The sequence below is a fragment of the Culicoides brevitarsis genome, chromosome 1, assembly GCF_036172545.1.
Source record: "Culicoides brevitarsis isolate CSIRO-B50_1 chromosome 1, AGI_CSIRO_Cbre_v1, whole genome shotgun sequence".
Classification (NCBI taxonomy): Eukaryota; Metazoa; Arthropoda; class Insecta; order Diptera; family Ceratopogonidae; genus Culicoides; species Culicoides brevitarsis.
Genome location: NC_087085.1, coordinates 44,565,784 through 44,589,102, shown reverse-complemented (window position 1 = coordinate 44,589,102; position 23,319 = coordinate 44,565,784). Strand labels below are relative to the sequence as shown.

At 26.5% G+C, this 23,319-nt stretch overlaps 2 protein-coding genes across 6 annotated transcripts; both read right to left on the bottom strand.

The window, feature by feature from the left end:
* Window positions 1-1,522: 1,522 nt before the first annotated feature.
* LOC134827939 (peroxiredoxin-2-like) lies at window positions 1,523-4,657 on the bottom strand. 2 transcript variants are annotated; one of them, XM_063840846.1, is made up of 4 exons: window positions 4,513-4,646; window positions 3,573-3,649; window positions 1,924-2,423; window positions 1,523-1,856 (listed from the first exon to the last, which is right to left on the bottom strand). In XM_063840846.1, exons 2-4 carry the CDS (start codon window positions 3,645-3,647, stop codon window positions 1,760-1,762), a joined length of 672 nt encoding a protein of 223 aa, XP_063696916.1. In that variant the 5' UTR covers window positions 3,648-3,649; window positions 4,513-4,646; the 3' UTR covers window positions 1,523-1,759. The 2 variants fall into 2 exon arrangements, with proteins under 2 accessions (XP_063696916.1, XP_063696917.1); XM_063840847.1 differs by lacking the exon at window positions 3,573-3,649 and having other exon boundaries at window positions 4,513-4,657.
* Window positions 4,658-8,206: 3,549 nt separating this feature from the next.
* On the bottom strand, window positions 8,207-22,825 carry LOC134836758 (uncharacterized protein DDB_G0284459). Of its 4 annotated transcripts, none has more exons than XM_063851966.1 (13): window positions 22,751-22,825; window positions 17,661-18,848; window positions 16,869-16,929; window positions 15,948-16,103; window positions 14,546-15,265; window positions 13,783-13,990; window positions 13,565-13,727; window positions 13,135-13,473; window positions 12,952-12,997; window positions 11,430-11,569; window positions 9,313-10,149; window positions 9,107-9,247; window positions 8,207-8,498 (listed from the first exon to the last, which is right to left on the bottom strand). In XM_063851966.1, exons 2-13 carry the CDS (start codon window positions 18,771-18,773, stop codon window positions 8,427-8,429), a joined length of 3,996 nt encoding a protein of 1,331 aa, XP_063708036.1. In that variant the 5' UTR covers window positions 18,774-18,848; window positions 22,751-22,825; the 3' UTR covers window positions 8,207-8,426. The 4 variants fall into 4 exon arrangements, with proteins under 4 accessions (XP_063708036.1, XP_063708038.1, XP_063708037.1 ...); XM_063851968.1 differs by having other exon boundaries at window positions 11,430-11,551; XM_063851967.1 differs by having other exon boundaries at window positions 13,565-13,718.
* Window positions 22,826-23,319: the final 494 nt, after the last annotated feature.

The following is a 23,319-nucleotide window of genomic DNA, read 5'->3' as shown; positions in this document are numbered from 1 at the left end:
TTTAGTTTTTAAAACAAAACTATGTCAAAGGAAAAATTTTTTTTCAGTTTCAATTTTTTGGCAGTTTTGAGTTAAAAAATGATTAAAAATGATAAATTAGAGCCCTCTGATAAATTTTTATCCATTTGGAGCAAGATTTGACAAAAATTGCTTTGACACAGTTTTTGACACAGTTTTTTTGCTCTTGATTTAGTTTTTAAAACAAAACTATGTCAAAGGAAAATTTTTTTTTCAGTTTCAATTTTTTAGCAGTTTTGAGTTAAAAAATGATTAAAAATGATAAATTAGAGCCCTCTGACAAATTTTTATCCATTTGGAGCAAGATTTGACAAAAATTGCTTTGACACAGTTTTTGACACAGTTTTTTTGTTCTTGATTTAGTTTTTAAAACAAAACTATGTCAAAGGAAAAATTTTTTTTCAGTTTCAATTTTTTAGCAGTTTTGAGTTAAAAAATGATTAAAAATGATAAATTAGAGCCCTCTGATAAATTTTTATCCATTTAGAGCAAGATTTGACAAAAATTGCTTTGACACAGTTTTTTTTTTTTGTTCTTGATTTAGTTTTTAAAACAAAACTATGTCAAAGGAAATTTTTTTTTCAGTTTCAATTTTTTGGCAGTTTTGAGTTAAAAAATGATTAAAAATGATAAATTAGAGCCCTCTGATAAATTTTTATCCATTTGGAGCAAGATTTGACAAAAATTGCTTTGACACAGTTTTTGACACAGTTTTTTTGTTCTTGATTTAGTTTTTAAAACAAAACTATGTCAAAGGAAAATTTTTTTTTCAGAGCAGTTTTGAGTTAAAAAATGATTAAAAATGATAAATTAGAGCCCTCTGACAAATTTCAATCCATTTTGAGCAAGATTTGACAAAAATTGCTTTGACACAGTTTTTGACACAGTTTTTGACACAGTTTTTTTGTTCTTGATTTAGTTTTTAAAACAAAACTATGTCAAAGGAAAAATTTTTTTTCAGTTTCAATTTTTTAGCAGTTTTGAGTTAAAAAATGATTAAAAATGATAAATTAGAGCCCCCTGATAAATTTTTATCCATTTGGAGCAAGATTTGACAAAAATTGCTTTGACACAGTTTTTGACACAGTTTTTTTGTTCTTGATTTAGTTTTTAAAACAAAACTATGTCAAAGGAAATTTTTTTTTCAGTTTCAATTTTTTGGCAGTTTTGAGTTGAAAAATGATTAAAAATGATAAATTAGAGCCCTCTGATAAATTTTTATTCATTTGGAGAAAAATTATTTATTTAAAATTTTAAAATTTTTATTTTTCATTTTTTAAAAATTATTTTAGATAATATTTTAATTTCATTAAATACATGAATAAACATTTTTTTTCTATTTTTAATATTTTTTTCTATTTTTAATATTTAAAATTGAACTTCAAAAAATTGTTTAATCAAAAATTTGTCATTTTAATTTAAAACCTTCGAAATAGCTAAAAAATCCAAAATCAGGTAAAAAATAGAAAAAATTCCGTGTAAAAAATTAAAAATGCATGTTTTTGTGTACAAAATTTCCTTTTATTGATGATCTACATAAATTATAGCTGAAAAGGGGTCTTTCTACCTGCCTCTTGATTTTTTCTCAAAACATTATTTAAATTATTAATTAATGAAGTGTCTCATAGCTGATCAACTATTCTAATACTTTTTGATGGTTTGGTGAGATTTATTCATTTTTTTTTATTCTCTTGCTCTTTAACTGTTGATTATTTATTCTCTTTCATCATTTTTTAATGGTTTAGTTAACTTTTCCAAAGTAATCTTTAGATTTTTCTGGATCAGCAACCATTGTCTTCGCTCCCGGTTTCCAGTTGGCTGGGCAAACTTCACCATGTCTGTAATTAATAAACAAACAATAATAATTTTTTGCCGACGAAGGGAAAAAAACCGCAAAAAACTTACTCATCAGTGTATTGGAATGCTTGAACTAAGCGCAAAGTTTCGTCGACGCTGCGACCAACGGGCAAGTCATTAACCGTAATTTGGCGCAAATTTTGCTTGCCATCGATGATGAACAATCCGCGGAAGGGAATGCCGGTGTCTTCGTTAAGTACGCCATAAGCACGCGACACGTTGTGCGTTTTGTCAGCCAACAATGGAATGTTCAAGGAACCCAAACCGCCCTCTTTGCGCGACGTGTTGATCCATGCCAAATGCGTAAAGTGCGAATCTGTCGAGGCACCAATGACTTCGCAGCCCAAAGCGTGGAATTCCTTGACGCGATCACTGAAGGCGATAATTTCCGTGGGGCAAACGAAGGTAAAGTCCAATGGGTAGAAGAAGAGAACGACATATTTGCCCTTGTAGTCATCCAATTTGATTTCCTTGAATTGTCCATTGACAACTGCCATGGATTTGAATTCGGGAGCTTTTTCACCAATTTTGGGAGTCATGTTTCGATTCTGCAAGGAAAAGAAAAAATTGTAATTTTTAAATTTTTAAAATATTTTTTTATATGAGGATTTTAAGTCATAATTTTTAAAAATTATCAGATAATTTTCATGAAATTCATAAAAAAAATTAAAAAAAAATTAAAAAATTATTTTTTTTAATTTTTAAAATCTGGAAAAATAAAAAAATGAAAAAAAAAAATTTTTAAAAATTATTTTGTTTTAATTTAATTCATATTTTTTTTCAAATTGATTTTGAATAAAGATGTAATTTTTTATTTGATTTAATTAATTTTTATTTTGTTTTAAATTAATTTAAATTTAATTTTTATTTAATTTTAAAAAATGATTTTAATGAAATGAATTTTTTTAAAAAATTAAAATTAATTTAAAATTATTTTTTGTTAAAATTAATAATTTTAAAATTTCTTAAAATTAAAAAAAAATAAATAAAAATAAATTAAATTTAAAAATTTTTATGAATTTATTTTTAAATTTAAAAAAATTCTAGATTTATTATTTTTTTTTTTTTAATTTTTAAAATTTTTTTTAAATTAAATAATTTAAAAAATTAATAATAAAATAAAAAAAATAAAATTATTTTAAAATATTTTTTTGTGAAAATTAAAAATTCGTAAAGTCATAAATATTTTAAAATCAATAAAAAATAAATAAATTAAATTAAATTAAATTAATTAAATCAAAATTAATTAAAAAATTTCAAAATCTTAATTTGTTTAATTAATTTAATTTAAATTTTTATTTTTTTTGATTTTTATTTATTTTTAATTTAATTAAATATTTTTAAATTTTAAAAATTAATTTAAAAATAAAAATAATTAATAAATAAAATAAAAATTAAATGAAAAAAATTTTAAATTTAAAAAAATTCTAAATTTAATTAACCATTTTAAATTTCTTAAAAAATAAATTAATTAAAATTCAAAAATTAATAATTTTAAAATTTCGTGAAAATTTCAATAAAATCATCTGACAATTCATTTTAAAAAATTATTTGACTTAAATTCGTTCGTTAAATTCCGAAATTATTTTTTAAGAAAAATTATTCGACATGCAAAAGTTTTCGATCGACGATCACCGAGCACATGCAAGACTTCAAAAGCTCCCTTTTTCCAATTTTCAGAGACATTTGTAATTTACCTTCGACCCTTCTTGTGCCATTTCAAAATCGTGCCCATTTTCGTCGTTGCGAGATCTTTTCTTGGGAGGTTCCATGCCTTTTGCGAAAAAAAAATCGAATTTTGTACAGGACGTCTTTTCAAAAAAGGCCGAAACATTAAAAAAATGCAAAAAACGCCCGTCATTCCAGTTTTAATCATTTACATTTACACAATCGCCGTTCAAATTACATCACAGCGATACAATTAATCACTCTAACTTACGGATGATCCGAACGTACGAGATTGTTGCTGATTTTGATATTTCACATTATTCAAGAAAAAATACGAATCAACTACTAATAGACAATCCACGAGATATTGTCGGCAGTGTAACCTTGAACTCGTACGTGAAGCTCGTATGTGTCTCATGTGTGGCAGCTACAGCGCGTTACAAAAGGGTTGGGATTAACTCACGACTAGAGAAATGCGAGTCATGACTGTTAGACACTCGAATTTCGACTGAATTTCTCTTTTTTGTCGATTTTTTGTGCGACTTTACTTTCTATTTCTAACTTTTTTGGACACTTCAATGCGAAGGAGACACGCAATCATCGTCATTAATCAACAAAAAACTATTTTTTATCAACCTAAAGACGCTAATCTAATCAAACTTCATGTAAATTGAGTAGTTTCATTATCCTCACGAATGTCGATAGTTGCGACATTAATCACCAAGATACCCATTTGTTCAAGAATTTTCTGTCAGATAAAAAAAACTTACTTTGTACAAACTCTTACAGAACATACGCGACACTGCGAGAAACAACGCGCGTCTGTGAAACCATTTTTAATGGCAATTTTCCGCTCGCAACATATAAAATTGTAGTGCAGGTAAATAAAACATAATCTTACGCAACATATTTCCAATTACTCTTGCACACTCGCAAATTCCGTTTTAGCGGAAAATATTTATTTTTTACCTTTTTCTATAAATTTCACAAATCGGCAAAAGAATATCCGGAAATATTTTTCTCACTTTTCGGTCGATTTAATTGAATTTTTATTGAAGTTGGCGAATGCACGTGTAGTTCACGCAACGTCTGAAAACTGACTGAAGAGAAGGGAGAGGAACGTTTGTTTGAAGACCGAAAAGTTGAGAGAGAATGTCGGCTTTTTTTATTTCGATTTCTCACTAACACAAACGCAGAGTTTGGTATAAAGTTTAAACGTATGATTTTTTATATTTTATAAAAAAAAAAATTAAAAATTATGACTTTAAATATTTTTTTTTATTTTTAAGGTTAAGAATCATGAAATATACTTTCAAAATAAAAATTACGTATTTTTTACGTATTTTTTATTTTTTAATTTTCAAGCTTGAGAACCATCCAAAAGTCATCCAAAGGCATTTTATATGACTTTGGTTCAATTTAAAGCTTCAAAATCATCAAATGGGCCTTCAAAATAAAAATTTTTTACGTATTTTTTATTTTTCAATTTTCAAGCTTGAGAACCATCCAAAAGTCATCCAAAGACATTTTTTATGACTTTGGTTCAATTTGAAGCTTCAAAATCATCAAATGGGCCTTCAAAATAAAAATTACGTATTTTTTATTTTTCAATTTTCAAGCTTGAGAACCATCCAAAAGTCATCCAAAGGCATTTTATATGACTTTGGTTCAATTTAAAGCTTCAAAATCATCAAATGGGCCTTCAAGATAAAAATTACGTATTTTTTTATTTTTCAATTTTATTTTTTACGTAAAAATTACGTAATTTTTTACGTATTTTTTTTATTTTTCAATATTCAAGCTTGAGAACCATCCGAAAGTCATCCAAAGACATTTTTTATCACTTTGGTTCAATTTGAAGCTTCAAAATCATCAAATGTGCCTTCAAGATAAAAATTACGTATTTTTTATTTTTCAATTTTCAAGCTTGAGAACCATCCGAAAGTCATCCAAAGACATTTTTTATGACTTTGGTTCAATTTGAAGCTTCAAAATCATCAAATGTGCCTTCAAGATAAAAATTACGTATATTTTTCATTTTCAAGCTTGCCTTCCCATCCAAAAGTCATCCAAAGACATTTTTTATGACTTTGGTTCAATTTGAAGCTTCAAAATCATCAAATGTGCCTTCAAGATAAAAATTACGTATTTTTTACGTATTTTTTATTTTTCAATTTTCAAGCTTGAGAACCATCCAAAAGTCATCCAAAGGCATTTTATATGACTTTGGTTCAATTTGAAGCTTCAAAACCATCAAATGGGCCTTCAAGATAAAAATTACGTATTTTTTTTCAATAAACTATACAAAATTATAAAAATTTTCAGTCATTGCCAAAGTTTCAAAACACAAATTTATTCATTTAAATGGAGTTGTCTGGTTGAATTTAATCACGAGTCATACTTTTTAACATTTATCGAATAATTCTCACACCTTCGTTGTAATATTTGAAAGTAACAGGCGTGAAATTTCTTACTGAAATCAAAAATTGTCAGATTTTGTGTTTAATTCTTTGAGGTTTGAAAAATCTGAAAAATAAAAAAAAAAAAAAAAAAAAAAAAATAAAAACTTACCTTTTTATATTTTATTTTTTTATCTTAAAAAAATTAAAAGAAAAATCATTGCATTTTCAAATTTATATTTTGCTGTTTGTAATAAATAATAATCGTAATACAGTTCTGTTTGAGTTTTTTTTTCTTTAAATATTTTTTTTTTGTTCACTTTTTACGTATGTTTTTCACTTTCTCTTAAACATCGTCCTATAATATATAATTTTATTCATTTTGAGTATGTAAGTTTTCAGCTTCAAGGTGCCTTCAAAATTAATTAATTTTTTTTCATACATAAAGCAATATTTTCTTTTTTTTAAGATTTGAGCAAGGAAGAAGAAAATGAATTGAAAAACAGCAGATTTTTTTTCATGTTTATAATTTTGCTCAATTTCATTTTTTTTACTGACTGATTATTAATTAATATAAAACTAGACACTTTATTTTTTTTTTGTTTTTTAAATGATTAAATCTAATCTCTTTGCCAATTTTTCATTCATTTAATTTTAATATTTAGCAGCACGTTTTGTGCACATCCCGTAATTTAATTTAATTTATTTAATTATTTGCTATTCTATCCTAAATTATTACAATCAATCACAAATACACGGATTATTTTATTATGACTTTGAATTGAATTTTTCTTTTTTTTTTAATTATTATTTTTTTTAACCATCGGGAATTTTTTGTGGTTAAAATTCATAAAAGGTGCTGGATCAGTTTTGTCTTGTTTTTTTTTTATAAATACGTGGTAATTTAATTATATTTTTATAATTAATGAACATTCACGTCTATTTATGTTGTTTCATTATTACGTTTATCTGATAAATATAATTAATAGAGGTAAGCCCTTATAGAATAGATACACATATTTTTTGTGGTTTTTTTTGTTTGTTATATAGAAAAAAGCGGAACACCTAAGTTATTTTTTTTTGTTCAAAATTAAAAGGTTTCAAATTAAAATTTAAATTGCAACGCCCAAAATACAGTGAGATTATTCTAAAATTCAGTTCAAGCTGTGTATGTGTTTTTGTGTTTTTTTTTTATTAATTTTTGATATGTAAAAGATTTAGCAAGCAAAGTTTTTCATTACAAGCTTTCAAATTAAATATTAGGAATAAGAGTTATCAGGGGATTGGAATAATATATATTTTCAATTATTATTAGTTATATACTTTTTTTTGTTTAAATATAATTTATGGCAACTCAAAAACTTTCAATATATATCATTATTATTAGTTTTTAAAGCGTACTCAAAATTTTACAGCTCTCTTGTATATAATAACATTTTTTTTCTTTCACTTGTTTTTTTTACTTCTTTTGTTTAATATTTGTCAATGTATGTATACTTATAATAATTGTATAAAAATACGTGTTTAAAGCTTTTTCTTTATATATTTTATTATAATATTTTTTTTAATATACTTTTATAAATGTTTTGACATCCCTGATCAAACATAAATTGGAACTAAATAAATATTCAGTGTTTTCGCGTGTTTTTTAATTAATTATAATTATTAATATATATAATATAATATAATATATATTATATATATAATATAATATATATAATATATATAATATAATATAATATATATATTATTATATATTATATATATATTATATATTATATTATAATATATATATATATATTTAATTAATTTTTTTTTGTTTAAGACGTGATAGCTTTTTAATTTATGTTTAAAATAAAGACTAGTTTTTGTTTAAGTTTAAAACTTAATAATAAAAAATATTTTTTTCTTAAATTAAAAATTCAAAAGTATTCAAGTTAGATGGTCCATAAAGTAGGAAATTTTTAGGAAATTCAAAACTGTCCAAAATTACCTTTTTTGTTGTCGTTTTTATTCAAGAGTAATTCAATTTAGAGTGAAATTATTTAGAGAAGTGAGCTTTCTTGTGTGTTTTTTTTATTATATAGGTTATTGTGTGTTGTGTGTGAGTGAGTGTGTAATGTGTTTCATTCAACATTTATCTCGCTATAAATAACATATTCTATTAATTCAATTATCATTATTATTATTATTTTTATGTTTTTTTGTATTATATATATTTTTTATTTATTTATGTAATCGATATTACTTTTGCATAACAACGACCATTTATTACTTTTTATTATTATTTATCAATTTTGAATACTATATTCTGTTTATTGTTGCACATTTGTCTAAAAATGCATTTTAACGTATAAATATTTTTATCCGGACTACTAAACACTATTATATTATATTTTTTATTTAATTTATCTGTATATATATATATTTATATATTTGTATGCACTAGCACTTTTTTTATTTGTTGCAATATTAGCAGCAGACTTAGATATAAACGGGATTCTCTTGACCAGTTAATAGTCGGAACATTGATGTTGGCATCGTTTTCATTAGAATCTGAAAAAATGAAATTTTTTGATTAATTTTTTTTGCTTGATTTTTTTTTTAAATTTAAGATAATTTTTTAAATATACTATTTTTTTAAATAAAATTATTAAAAATTTTTTTTTTAATTAATTAAAATAAATTAAATGCAATTAAAATAATCGAAAATAAATATTTTTTTTATATTTTTTAAAATTTATATATTTTTTTTATATTGAAAATCAAAGTTAAAATATTTCAATTTATTTTTTTTTTTCATTTTTAAATTCAAATAATTAAATTATTTTATTTATTTTTAAAAATTACATTATTTTTATCTAAATTAATTTTTTTATTCAAATTAGAATTAAAAATAAAAATTACTTAAAAATTTTAAAATAAAATTTTCATGAAAAAGAATATTTTTAATTTGATTAAAATTTTATTTTTTTAATTAAATTTAAATGATATTATTTTTGAATTAAAATTAAGTTAAATAAATTAAATAATTAAAATAAACCAAATAATTAAAATTAATTAAAATTCAAATAAAATAAAATTATTATTAAATTATTTGAAATAAAATTTAAAAAATTTTTTTTTAAATGTTAATAAAAAATATTTGTAAAAAGAAAACTCACTTCTCCAACGGATGTCGCAAGTAGATTGACAATTTTCTCATGCGGCACAGCAACGACACTCTGATTGTTTATCTCAATGATACGATGACCAACACGCACGCCTCCGCGTTCAGCAATTCCGCCTCGTAAAAGACTACAAATCTGCAAAAAAAGCAAAATTTCAATAAATTTTCATGAAAAATCGTGATAAAAATTTTTTGACATACCACTCCATTTTGTACACTAAAGCCAAGTTGATATTTAGTATTAGGTCGTTTGATTTTGACTTCAACGACGGGCGCACAAGGAACTACAGTAAACTTCACAGCTGTTTGATTTTTGGTATTTTTAATGTAACTCTGACACGTCGACAATGGCAATCCGACGAGACTCAAGCCGTTTATCGCGATAATTTGATCGCCGATATTGAGTTGCCCGCATCGTGCTGCGGCGCCATTCGACGCCAAATTCGCTATAACTACTGTGGGAAGCATCGAACCCCATCCGGATTCGACAATAACGACACCGAGAATTTCTCCCTTTGCCTTCGGCACGACAACTTCCTTTTGCAGCTCTTTTTTCGCGAAAATTTCGAGTTCGTCGCCGAAAATCTCCTGACTATTGAGCACCTCCTGGTAGTCCATCTCCTTCATGAAACTGTGATCCTCAATTCCGTTCGCCTTCAGAAATTCCATGTAAGCCACTTGGAAGGCTTGCCCGATCGATTGTGCGATAAATTGAGCTTCTTCACTCTCGAAGACGTGACAGATCATTTTTGGGGTGCGATTGCCTTTCGTCGTTGCACTGTTGCCCGTTTGATTGACGCCTTCATTGCTGCCAGCGCCGCCAATTAGTCCGAGAGCGTTGTCTGTGGCGGAATCTTGTTGCACGAAACGTCGTCTTGCCATCAACACAACCAAGTCCCCAATGTCGGCGATGTATGAAATCGTGCGCAATGCATGGTCCATCATTATCTCCTTCAGATCCGTGTTTAAAACCATAATTTTCTCCGTCGAAATGAATAAATCTACCTCGGTACTGGGCTGACTTTCTCCCTCGGGCGCCTATATGTGCATCGTGCACACGCGAAAATGGAAGAAAACAGGAGAAAAAGCCTTTTGTTAGTAATGCTCTGTGAAAAACAAGGAAAATCCTTCAACAAAAATGAAATGAAACGCATTCAACGCAAATGTACTTTACTTATCATCAGTGACGGATCGACATTTCAGGTAAAATATTTTTTTTTCAACTATAAAATTAAAAAATTTATCAAATTAAGGCCGCTCCAAATTTTTTTTCTTTGTTTTTGTCTCATGCCGCGAAAATCTAAATTTCCTATTAGAAAAAAAGTGAAAAATTTCATCAAAATTTACCGTTTTTTGATATATTTTCATATTTTTTCAAATAATTTTTATTTTTTTTTTTTAATTTTAGAAAATTTTTCGAAAAAAATCATTTTTTTTTGAAAATTTTTCCGATTTTTAAACATGAATTTTCTTTCGAAAAAAATTTTTTTTCGAAAATCATTGAAATCATATTTTCAAAATTTAAAAAAAAATTTCATGAATTTTTTTTTTAGTTGAATTGCTGTGAAATCAATTTTAAATAAGAAATTCTCAAAGTAATTAAAATAATTTCAAATTTTCGAAAATTTTTCGAACTTAATTTTTTTTTCGAAAATCAATATTTCTTTTAATGATAAAAAACTTTTTGAATTTTTATTTTTTTAATGACAAAAAACTTTTTGAATTTTAATTTTTTTTTATTGAAAAAAATCTTTTGGGATAGAAACATCGAAAAAATTTAGAACGGCCTTAACTCAAAAATTTATTTCAATTAATTCAAACCAAGCAAAAAATTAACGAAAAAGGGCTTTTAAGTCCTTAAAAAATGTAAATCCATCACTGCTTATTATTATTTATGTCACTATCACACACGTACGTTCTCGCATTTTTACGGAAATGACGACAAACAGGAAGCTTTTAATATTTTATGTGAATTTTTTTTAAAACAAATTCATAAAAAACTCAACAAAAAAGGGAAAAATCGCAAAAGACATGAAGAAGAAAACTTACCAAAGCCTATTGTTAGTTTATTTATTATTTTGTTGAATACACGAGAACATTTTATGAACAGTTTTTTCGCGCATATGAAAACATTTTTTTTCATTGTTAATGTTAGAGATGTTTTTTTTTTGTTTTGTTATGTGAGGAAAGCCAGTAACAAAGAAAAATGGAAAAAGAAAAGAAGATGAGTTTCTAGCCTAATTTTCGTATTAATTCATTAAAAGTATGTTATTCAAAGTAAAATTCGCAGTACATTCCGGAAATGGAAGGATAATTACCTTAATTCGCGAAACAGCTTCCTCAGCTTGCATCATGCGGGTAGATTTAGTTGGTTGGCCTTCGCACACGAGTTGTGTCGATCCGAGATAACGGGCACGGAAGAGAACGCCTTCGATGAGGACTGTTGGATCCAAAAGACCTTTTTTTATAAAAATAAAATTTGAAGTTAGAAAAAATTCATTCAAGTTAAAAGTAAAAAAAAAATAAACAAAAAAATTTCAAACGAAAAACAAAAAAAAATCACACACAAACGTCATATACTTACAATCAATGAACAAACACATCCAATAAAATTGAGTGCATTTTGGTATAAAAGAAAATTAAAATATTAAGCATTTTATCGTTTTTTTCAGTGTGATTGTTATTAGGTCAAATGTTCATCAATTATTGCCAATCAATCAATTTTTTGGTCAAATATTGATTGGGAATGCGCTTTTTGATGCGAAAGTAAGAGCTCGAGTTTCATTATTTTTTTCAAATTTAATGTTTTAACAAAAATTTCATAAATTTTAATTTACTTAATTTTTGGCGACGTATTTTTAAATATTTTTTTTCAAAAAAATTAAAATAATTATTTTTTTAAATAAATTTTTAATTTAAATAAAAATTGAATTTAATTGATTTAAATTAATTTAAATTTTTTTTTTTAAATTTTTTAAAAATTAATAAAAAAAAAAATTTGAAAGAAAAAAATTTATTTCGGTAAAAAAAAAAAATTTTTGAGAGAAAAAAATTATTAAAAAAAAATAAAAAATATTGAAATTTTCAAAATTCTTAGGATAAAAAATATTTTAATTTTAAGAGAAATATTTTATGTTATTTTTCAAATAAAAAAAAATTATAAAAAAAAAAAAAAATTTAAAAAAAAAAACAAAAATTATTTTTAAAAATATTTAAAAAAAAAAAATAAATTTTTAATGTAAATAAAAAAATTTAACTGAAAATGTTGTTAAAATAAAAATATGAGAAAATATAAAAATTCGAAAATCAATTTTGAGTTTTTTGGGTAAAATTAAAAAGTTATGAAAAATTTGCTTTCATTAAATTTTTTTAGTTAAAATTTTTTAAATTAAACTTTCAATTAAATATAAAAAAAATAAAAGTTTGCAAGTTAAAAAAATATGTAGGTATTAAAAATATTTTTTTTTTAAACTTTTTTTTTAATAAAAAAAAATAAATAAAAAAATTATCAAAGGTTTAAGATCATAAAATTATGGAAAAAAATATTTTTTTAAAAATAATTTTTTTTTAAATTAAAATTTTTTTTTCATTTTTAAGAATTGATTTATCGATTAGAAAAACATTGAAAAATTAATTTTTGTAAAATTTTTTCAATAAAAAAAGTTCGAGCTCATTGAATGACAAAAAACGAACAAAAACGAAAATTATTTCAAAAAGTGCCTTCATAACTTTGACCTTTATTTGCATTCGAAAAAATATATATGGCAAAAATTGTGATTTGGTTGACGAAGACACACACGCACAGACAAATATTTTTTTAGGGGGAAATCAAAAAATTACCTTCTTTACTTTTGCTCTTGCCTGTTTTGCTGCCACGATCGTCGTCCTACAAAAAAAAAGTTGACAATAAATTAGGTCAATGTTGAAAAATATTTTTTTTTTCGATGGCAATAAATAAATCAATAAAAAAAACATAAAACGAAAACAAAAAAAATGAATCAACAAACAGGACATCACACTTACTTTTTTGCTCGAATCAATGGAGCCTGTGGGACTTTTATGCAATTGCAATCGACTCGGAGACAAATCATCTTTCGCGTGTTCAACGCTCGACGTTTTGTTGGGAGAGAGAGTGGTGCCAACACCTTGTCGCGTAATTGATGCGTGACTCTTATTGTTTAGACTGACTTGCTGTTGCTGTTGTTGCAGTGAGGAGTTATTTTGATTATTGAGTGATTTTGTGTTATTCGGGGAGACGCGTTGTGAGGTATTGTTGCCCGAGCTATTTGCATTGTTTGTTGTCGAAATAAGCGGTGATCTAACACTTGCACGAAGTCTACTTGTACGATCGGACCAATTATTCTACATTACGAGACGCGACATATGAGAAAATATTTACAATGAAAAATGAACCCCTTGAACCATGAAAAAAAAAATTTTTTTTTCAACTTACCCGAACTTTGTCGTCGAAGAATCCTTGATCGTCTAAACGTTGTTGCCCTAACAATCGATCCGTCTCGAGATCTGTGTCGGCTTCTTCCTCGTCGGCACTCAGCAATTTGGATGGTTGATCTGAATCGAAGCTCTCGCGCGAGTTATCCGGATGCCTGGAAGAACTTTTGAACGTTAATTTTGTAGAGAAATGAGAAAAAATTGAGGATGATGAAATACCTCGGAATCCAAACGGGAGATGGAGGTTCGGGAGACACGGGATTGTCGTACGTGCTTTCAGGTGTCTCGTGCGTTAATGGCAGCTTTTGAGTCTTTTGTAATGTCGAACGGATGTCTTTCAGAGTATTTTGGACTTCATTTTGGTGTTGCCCGTCGAAGCCTCGATGCGGAACGGGCGCTGGCGGAGGAGGCGTTGTATCGACAATGTCTGAAAAAGGTAAGAAAATTATTTAAAAAATTATTTTTTAATGAAAATTATTTAAATAAAAAATTATTTTTTTAATGAATATTATTTAAATTAAAAAATTATTTTTTAATGAATATTATTTAAATTAAAAAATTATTTTTTTAATGAATATTATTTAAATTAAAAAATTATTTTTTTAATGAATATTATTTAAATTAAAAAATTATTTTTTCATGAATATTATATAAATAAAAAAAAAATATTTTTTCATGAATATTATTTAAATCTAAAAAAATATTTTTTTAATGAATATTATTTAAATTAAAAAAAAATTTTTAATGAATATTTTTTAAATTAAAAAAAATATTTTTTAATGAATATTTTTTAAATTAAAAAAAAAATTTTAATGATTATTATTTAAATTAAAAAATTATTTTTTAAATTAAAAAAAAAAATATTTTTTAATGAATATTATTTAAATTAAAAAATTATTTTTTAATGAAAAAATTAAAAAATTTTTTTTTTCAAAAATTTTTTTCAAGCATCAAAAATTATTAAAAATGGGAGAAAACTTACTTAATGTTGAGTACAAGGAATCGAGATCAATGTCACCGCCCTTATTTTTGTTAATTCCCATGCTAGATACTTGCTGTCGATTACTATTCGCGATATTGTTCTGGATGATGTGATTCGTGACGTCTTTTAATTCGCGCTCGTGACTATTGTTCGGCGATGAAGTCATCATAGAAGCTGGCAGTTGAGACGACGAAGTCAAGAAATTTGTTAAATTATTACTATTTGGTTGCTGTTGGTTGTTACGTTGTTGTTTTTGGTTGTTTAGCAATTGATTTACGGCGGATGTCGGTGCATTATTTGCGCCGCTCGGAATATTGATATGACTCGCGGGATGCATCGAAGGCGACGTTCCAACAACGATCGCAGCTCCAATCGGATTAATTGCGTTGCTGTTCTTCATGGAACTCGTTATCGGGTCATCGTTATCCATGCCGCCATATCCCAAGGCAGTTATGGCACTGCGTGTTGACTTTTCGCGTTGATTTCCCCCCATGGACGACTGAATTGTCGAAATTAACGGCGGATTATCAACTAAGCCGGAGTCAATGTACTTTTCATTGACATCCACGAGATGATGCTCCTTTTGCATGGAAATGCTATTTGGGTTATTGTTTTCCGTATCGGAGGCATGACCGCTCGATAATCCATCTTCTAATACTGGCATGCTGTTGTAGATGCGCGCGAAATTTTGAACGCATCCATTGACGTCGTTGGGAAGACCTAAAAGAGGAAAATTTTATTAAAGGTTCGTTTTAAAGAAAAAATTATTAAAATATTAAAATATTTTTTTTTAAAGAAGAAAAAAAATTTGTCAATAAATAAAAAAAATAATTAAAATTAAATTTAAACAAAATATTTTTAAAAATTCAAAAAAATATTTCTCTGAATAGTAAAATATATAAAATTAAATTAAAATAAATTTGAAAAAAAAACCAATTTTTTTTATTTTTTTTTATTTTTTCGAAAATTAAAAAAAATAAATATTTCAGAATGTTTTTGAAACCTATAGAAAAAATTAATTAAATTTTCAAAAAAAAAAAATAATTTTTTTTAATTTTTTTAAAAAAATAAAATAGAAAATAAATTAAAATCAAATAAAAAAAAATTTTAAAAATACAAAAAAAATTTTACATATATCAATTTTTATTTAAATATCATAATAATTTATTTTTAAAAATAAAAAAAAATAAGTTTTAATTTTTTTTTTGCAAAACAATATTTTTATGACTTTTTTTAAACTAAAAAAAAATTAAAAATTCAATTTAATTTTTTTTTAATTTTAAAAATACTTGAAAATTTAAAAAACCGTAAAATCTCAAGAAAAAAAAATTATCAAATTTTTACATTAAAAATATTTTTAATTTATTTTTGAAAATTAAATTAATTTTTAAATAAAACTTACCAAATTCACCGCCCAATCCCGTGTATCTCAGAGAAACTTCAGAATCCAAATCCCCGCAATTTGAATCGTAATCTGTCGTCTCGGGCGAAAGTGTAAAATTACGCGTATGTCCATGCTCGACCTCATTATCTGCCAATTCCCCGCTGCTTCGACTACCTGAATCCAAAAACAATTCAATATCATGATGTTCGTACAAATCTTCCATGTTATTCTTTTGATGATTATTACGTTCATGATTGGAATGAGAGTTAAGTTGATGATGGTACGCCGCCGACGGAGGTTGCGAATGGTGCTCCGAACTGTTATATTTGTTATTTCCCGCCAACTTTTGCCCTATATACGCGGTATTGTTAGTCGTAATTGCATTAGATGAGACATGATGCATGTTAGTTAATGTATTTGTGGGAGACACGCCGTCATTGTTAGATAAGGTCGTTGTCGTCTTGGTTGTCGTCGTCGACGGAGGAATTATGTCGTCGTTACTGTTCGACAAGACATTGCCAAAGTTATTTTCGAAACTGTCGTCGCCGACGTCGCTTTCATTAAAGTCACTCAACTTTTCCAGTATCTTATCGTTATTGGTCTGACACGTGAAAAATTCCTCGAGCACTTTGCGTGTCTCGGAAAACTCGTAGAGATAGTCGAACGATAATGGCTTGTTCTGTTGCTGCTGCCCGTTGTTCGATGCGGCGTTTGTCGCAGACGCGTTTTTGTTGTTTATCGCGAGCATGTTCGAAATGGAGTCGGATTGTGAGAGATTATTGAAAGATGATGTTAGTTCGAAGGGAGATCCGCCTCCGGATCCCATTAAATTGTTAGTATTGTTAATGTTTCCGCCACCAAAGATGGAATCTCCTTTTAGGAGACTCTCGAAATCGCTCGACAATGGCTGATCTACCAATAAATCTATGTCAACGTTACCTGAATCTGCGCTGCTGTTGTTTGTTTCGTGAGGAGATGTCTGGTATGAAGATGTTACGCGCTGAAATTAAGAAAAAAAAATATTTATTTTAATATTTGATGAGAAATTTTAAATAATTTTTTTATAAAATTTTTAAGTTAAGTTTATTTTCTTAATATTTCGAAAATTTTTAATTTTTTTTCTTTAATTTTTCGAAAATTATTCAAATTTATTTTTTTAACTTTCCGAAATTAATGAAATTTTTTTCTTTCATGTTATCGAAATTAATGAAATTTTTTTCTTTTAACTTTTCGAAATTAATGAAATTTTTTTCTTTGAAGCTTTCGAAATTAATGAAATTTTTTTCTTTGAAGCTTTCGAAATTAATGAAATTTTTTTCTTTGAAGCTTTCGAAATTAATGAAATTTTTTTCTTTAAACTTTTCGAAATTAATGAAATTTTTTTCTTTTAACTTTTCGAAATTAATGAAATTTTTTTCTTTTAACTTTTCGAAATTAATGAAATTTTTTTCTTTTAAATTTTTCGTAATTAATGAATTTTTTTTCTTTTAAATTTTTCGAAATTAATGAAATTTTTTTCTTTTAAATTTTTCGAAATTAATGAAATTTTTTCTCTTAACTTTTCGAAATTAGTGAAATTTTTTTCTTTTAAGTTTTCGAAATTAATAAATTTTTTCTCTTTTAAATTTTCGAAAATTGTTCAAATTTTATGTTTTCGAAAATTTTCGAACACTTTAATATATTTTTTTTTATTTTCGAAAATGAAAGAAATTTAAAATAAAAATATCTTACCTTTGGAAATCCAGGTCTCGGCGGAAACATCGAAGGCGACGAAGTCACATAATTTGCCGCTTTCGAATTATTCGAACGTTGCTGCTGCTGTTGCTGATTATTCGCATTATTGCCGAATCTCCGTGGAGACCCCTCGTAATCAGCTATTTGCAAGCCGCCAATTATCTTTTGTGTGCTATTGTTGCTCTTATTACTCTCCTGTTGATTCTTCTGTTGCTGCTGCTGACTATTATGACAAGCATTTAGCGCATCATCAACGTTATACGACTCATTGAGATAGCGATGTTTCATCTGTCTAATCTCATTATCGGTAATAATGGGCGACGTCGAAAGATTCCGATTGCTCGTGTTCATCGATTTCCATGAGTTTTCATTCCCTCCGCCGCCCCCGCCGCTGCCAATGTCATCGAAAATAACGACGTCACCGAGATCCGTGCGATTTTCATGCGAAGCGTGTTGCTGCTGCTGCTGCGGTGAAATTATTAAATTTTGCGGAGACATTGTCGGGCTTATGGGACTCGGTGCATTGTAGTCATCAACGATGTTATCTAAGCAACTTTCGACGGGACTTCGACCGACTTTTATCTGATTGTGATACGAGAACGGATGATGCCCCAGTTGCCCGTAATGCATTTTTGTCTCGTAATCATTGAGATCCGGCGAATTGAGGACTGTACTCGCGGGCGTCGTATTGGGCGTTCTTGTACGAACAATATCCTTTAACGACACGTCAATTCCTTTGTAGAGGGCGGAATATGGATTTTGTTGGGTTTGCTGTTGTTGTTGCTGCTGCTGCTGTTGCACATAGGCTCCATATTGTCTCGCATTGTATTTCTGTTCGCGATCTTTATTCATATTTAGTGACTTGATGATGCCGGGATACGTTTTCTCTGTCGTCGACGTTGGGCTTATGGGATTCAAATTTACGTCGCACGCCTTCGGTCGACACTTGGGAAACAACTTTGATATCTGATCACTTTCGAGTGCAAATAAATTATCATCAGTCTTATTGATGGTCGATTGCTTTTTATTATTTTGCTGTTCTGGCTGTTGCGTTTGTGGTTGTTGTTGTTGTTGTGTTGAAAGATAAAGTGATGTTGTCGTATTTATCATTTCTTTCTTTTTTCTTCTTTTTCCACTTGTTTGCCTACTATGTATTGACTCTTATTATACATATTATGAAAATATCTGCAAAAGGGAAAAAATAAACAAAAATTGAAAAGTGTTCGAGAAAAAATAACGTAAAAGCTTATTTTATTCTTAAATTTTACGGAGGATTGAAGAGTTTTCTTAAATTTTCTTATTTTTTTTAATTTTCTATTATTTTTCATGAGCATAAAAATTAAAAAAAAAATTTTTTTTAAATTTTTTTTTTCTTTTTTTTCTCCCAAAATTTTCATAAAAATTTTTTAATTTTTTTTACTTATTTTTCTCCCAAAATTTTCATGAAAATTTTTTATTTTTTTTTTTCCCAAAATTTTAAAATTATAATTTTTTTTTTCTTTTAAAATTTTCATGAAAATTTTTAAATTTTCTTCGAGTTTCTCAAATTTAAATTTTTTTAAGATTTTGTAAATAATTTATAATTTGTTTAACATAACATAATTTTTCACTTTTTTTTATTTTGGGTTTTGATTAAAATTTTTTGGAAAATTCACACAATTTTTCACAAGTTTTTAATTTTTTTTAAGTTTTTTATAAAAAATATTTTTTTTTTTTTATATTTTCACAATTTTTTTCTGAAATTTTTCATGAAATAATTTTTCACAAGTTTTTTTTTTTTTTTATTTTTTTTTAAAAAAATAATTTTTTTATATTTTCACAATTTTTTTCTGAAATTTTTCGTGAAATAATTTTTTTTATATTTTAAAGAAGAAAATTAATTGTTCTTCTTTATTTTCACAAAACTTCCATGAAACAAGATTTTTCTTCGAAATGCGGTAAAAAAAAAATCTTCAGCAAAGCAGAGCAAAAAAAAAATTGTAACTTGTATCCCCTTCCTCGCATGCTGAGTGATTGATTTAATTAAAAACAAACTAGAAAACAGATAGCTTAATCTCCTGTCTTACTTTATATCTCCTTTTAGGTACACAGCGAAACACACACACGAGAACAGCATAATTTGATCAAAATGAGCTTCACCTGCTTGCCTTGTTGCCATATCATTTAATTTATTCGAAAGGTTTAACACAAACACAACGAAAAATGTTTGCTTTTCTCCATTTCATGATTGACCTTAAATGGAGCATGCTTGCTCGTAAAAATGCTGTGTTTGTGTTTCTCTACGGATTTTTGTTTAAAAAAAAGGAGGAAGAAAGAAAATTAGGTGCCCTATGATTAAATAACTTTTTTTTTCACATGGAATTGATGCTTTTAGCACATAATTAAGAGAGACTACTACTGATATGTAGGCAAGCAAGCGAAAAAAGGGGAAGAGAAAAGCTTTTAACACACAGTCTAGGATCGATAAGGAAAGTCGCAATTAACTCGAATTATCAAAATTTATTAAAACATGTTTGCGTGTCTCTATGATTTTACGACGAAAAATTTGATGGTAAAAATATCTTTTTTTTTCTTTCGTGAACCATAATTTTCTATAATTTTACTAAAAGCGACGATTTTCCCCGAATTTTTATAAATTTCTTTATTTTTCATTTTTTTAAAGGCATAAATCACTTCTGTGTCGACGAAATTTTTTTTTGTTGTAATATTTTCAGTATTTTCTTAATATTTTGGAAAAGTCGATGTACAAGAGCTCTTTAAAAAATTTTTTTACATTTAATAAAATTTACATTATTGACATCAAATTTTGGATTTCAGTACAAAATTTTCTTTAAAATATCAATTTTTGATAAAAATTATTTAAAAATATTCCGTGAAAATATTTCCTTTTTAAATAAATTCTTAAAAAAATAACTTTTGAATGAAATTTTAACCCAAAAATGAAAATTTTCATTCAATTTGAATTTTTAATGAAAATTTTAATAAATAATTTACATGAAAAATTCATTTTTATCAGGAAATTTTCTTTAGAAGTCGTTGTTTACGTAAAACTTTACTTCAAAAGTAGATTTTTGATCAAAATTTCAATCTTAAAGAATTTTTTTTTTACTAAAAACTGACTTTTCAAGTGAAAAATTAATTAAAAAAAAAATAAAAATTTTTAAAAAAAAAAAAAAAAATTAATAAAAATTTAAAAAAATAAATAAAAAAAATTTAAAAAAAAAATTAAATTAAATTAATTAAAACTTTTAGAGTATTATTATCGAGATTATTATTTTAATAAATATTTTTTTATAGAAAATTTGTTTAAAAAATGTGTTAATGATTTCCAATTTTAAATGAACATTTTTCCTTTTAATATATTTTTCATAAAAATTGTAATAAAAATTCGAAAAAAAATTTTAAATATTTTTTGAAAAATCAAATTTTATTTAAAATTTTTTTAAAATTAAATTTTATGAAAAAATTAACTTTAAGAATAAAAATTTTATTAAAAGTTAATTTTTTACAGAAAATTTCTTTAGGTATATATATTTCGTATGAAGTATTTTCTTTTTTTTAATATTAAAATTTCTCAAAGTTTGATGTCAAGTTGGTTCAGGTATTGCTTTGCTCGATTTGATAAATTGTGCAATTCTTCATAACTTCCTTCAAAAAATCTTTGAAAATGTCATTTTAAATTTATTTATATTTTCATGTATGCATTTTTTTCTCAAAAATTTATTATTCTTAAAATTGTAATAAAAAAAGTTCTTGAAAAATTAATTTTTATTCAAAGTTTTCCTCAAAATTAATTTTTATTTAAAATTCATCTCTTTCAATTTAGAATTTTTAATTTTTTTGTCACTTAAAATTAACTAAAATTTTTTTTTTTAAATTATCCTTAAAAATTTTTATTTAAAATTTTCCTCAAAATTAATTTTTATTCAATTTTTTTTTAACTTTATTTTTATTAAGAATTTGTAATTTTTTTTTTAGATTTTTTAGTAATTTTTTTTTTTCACAAATTTTCACTTCACAAAAAATCACTTTTTTTTTAAATTCAGAGTCCTTCGATCGATAACTTTTTTTTTTTTTTTTTTTTTGTAAAAGCCTCACTGCAAATCACGTTCTGCCTTATCTTTGTGCAAATTCAGTCTTCTTTGTCTTTCGCCTCACACACGAAGACATTGAAGAACTACCGACCGCAAGACATAAAAATTTCCAATTTACTCATAAACTCTACACACCATTTGCCTAATAGTTCTATAGTTCATGAAGTTTTTCATACACAAAACATTATTATGCTTTTTTTGTGGGTGATTCATCGACCGAGTCAAGTGTAGTGTTCACTAAAAATTTTTTTTGTTTTTGTTGTGTTGTATCCCCGTCGTCGTCGTCGTACATATGACAATAAATATAATAATTTGATTTTGCTCCCTTGCCTTTTTTTCTTGCATTTACTGCTTTATTTTTATTTTATCATCCCCTCTTTTATTGTATTTAAATACGAAACGAAGGAAAGGGCTGTTCGTGTGTGATATTTGCGTTCTGCATCACGAAGCAGAATTTTTAAGCTCCTTTTATTTTCATTTTCTTCGTGTTATGAAAATTTATTATCATTTCCGAAAAGTTAATAATTCCCATTGGAAATAAAAAAAATGAAAATTTTTCAAAAATCCGTGAAAAACTTGAAATTTTTGATAATTTTCCGACGATCGGTGATGAAAAAGTTTAGAACTAACAAGTTCTGTACTGTTGCCTGCCTGAGAGAGGACAACGACGACGATGTCTTCAGTTATCGATTTTTCCTGATTGCCCTTTTCTTCGTGGTTGTTCACTTTTTTTCGCACTTTTACGACTTTCGTCACTTTTCTTCTCACAAATCTCGACGCATTGACTTCTTATCAGCAAATTGTTGCTCATGAAAGTGCAAAGACTTGGCTAATTTTCCTTTTTACTCTCCGCAAAAAAAATATTGATTGAATCCGTAGACCGTCGTCGTATGGAAATATCACAGACAACGGAAAAATCCGAGATTTAATTGTCGCTCCGGACGATTTTCATCATTTTCACTCGCGATTCCAACAAATTTTCACGAAACTTACTTTTTTTAACACAATTTTAGCCTTTTTTAAGGGTTTTTCTTCGGAATTGGGATTTTGGTATTTTTTCAGATGAATAAAACACGATACAATACGCCTCATGAGTGATAGCTAACGTGTCCCAGCTTGCAAAAAATAATTCCTGAGGCTCGTGACTGAATTGCATAGGAAATCCGAGTGACGGAGTGAGACGATCGAAAGTGATACTGTTATATGCTGTCAGGTAAGTATACCAGTACTGGTATACTTACCTGACAGATGTATAACAGTTCAATTTCAGCCGACTCACTCCGTCACTCGGATTTCGCATGCAATCCCGGTCACGAGCCTCCCGCAGATGGCGCTCAAATCTGTAAAGGGGTTATCATTTTCATTCGTCTCAAATCTGCAGTGTAATGTTTTCATCCGAATTTAAACGCGCGATTGTTCGCCGGAAGACAGTACTCAACACTTCTGAGACGAATGAAATTGATAAAATTTGTTGCTATTTCCGGATTTTAGTTCGAAAAGTTGCCACTTCAAGCATTTCCGGCGCTGTTTGTTATCATTTTCATTCGTCTCAATCGTGAATT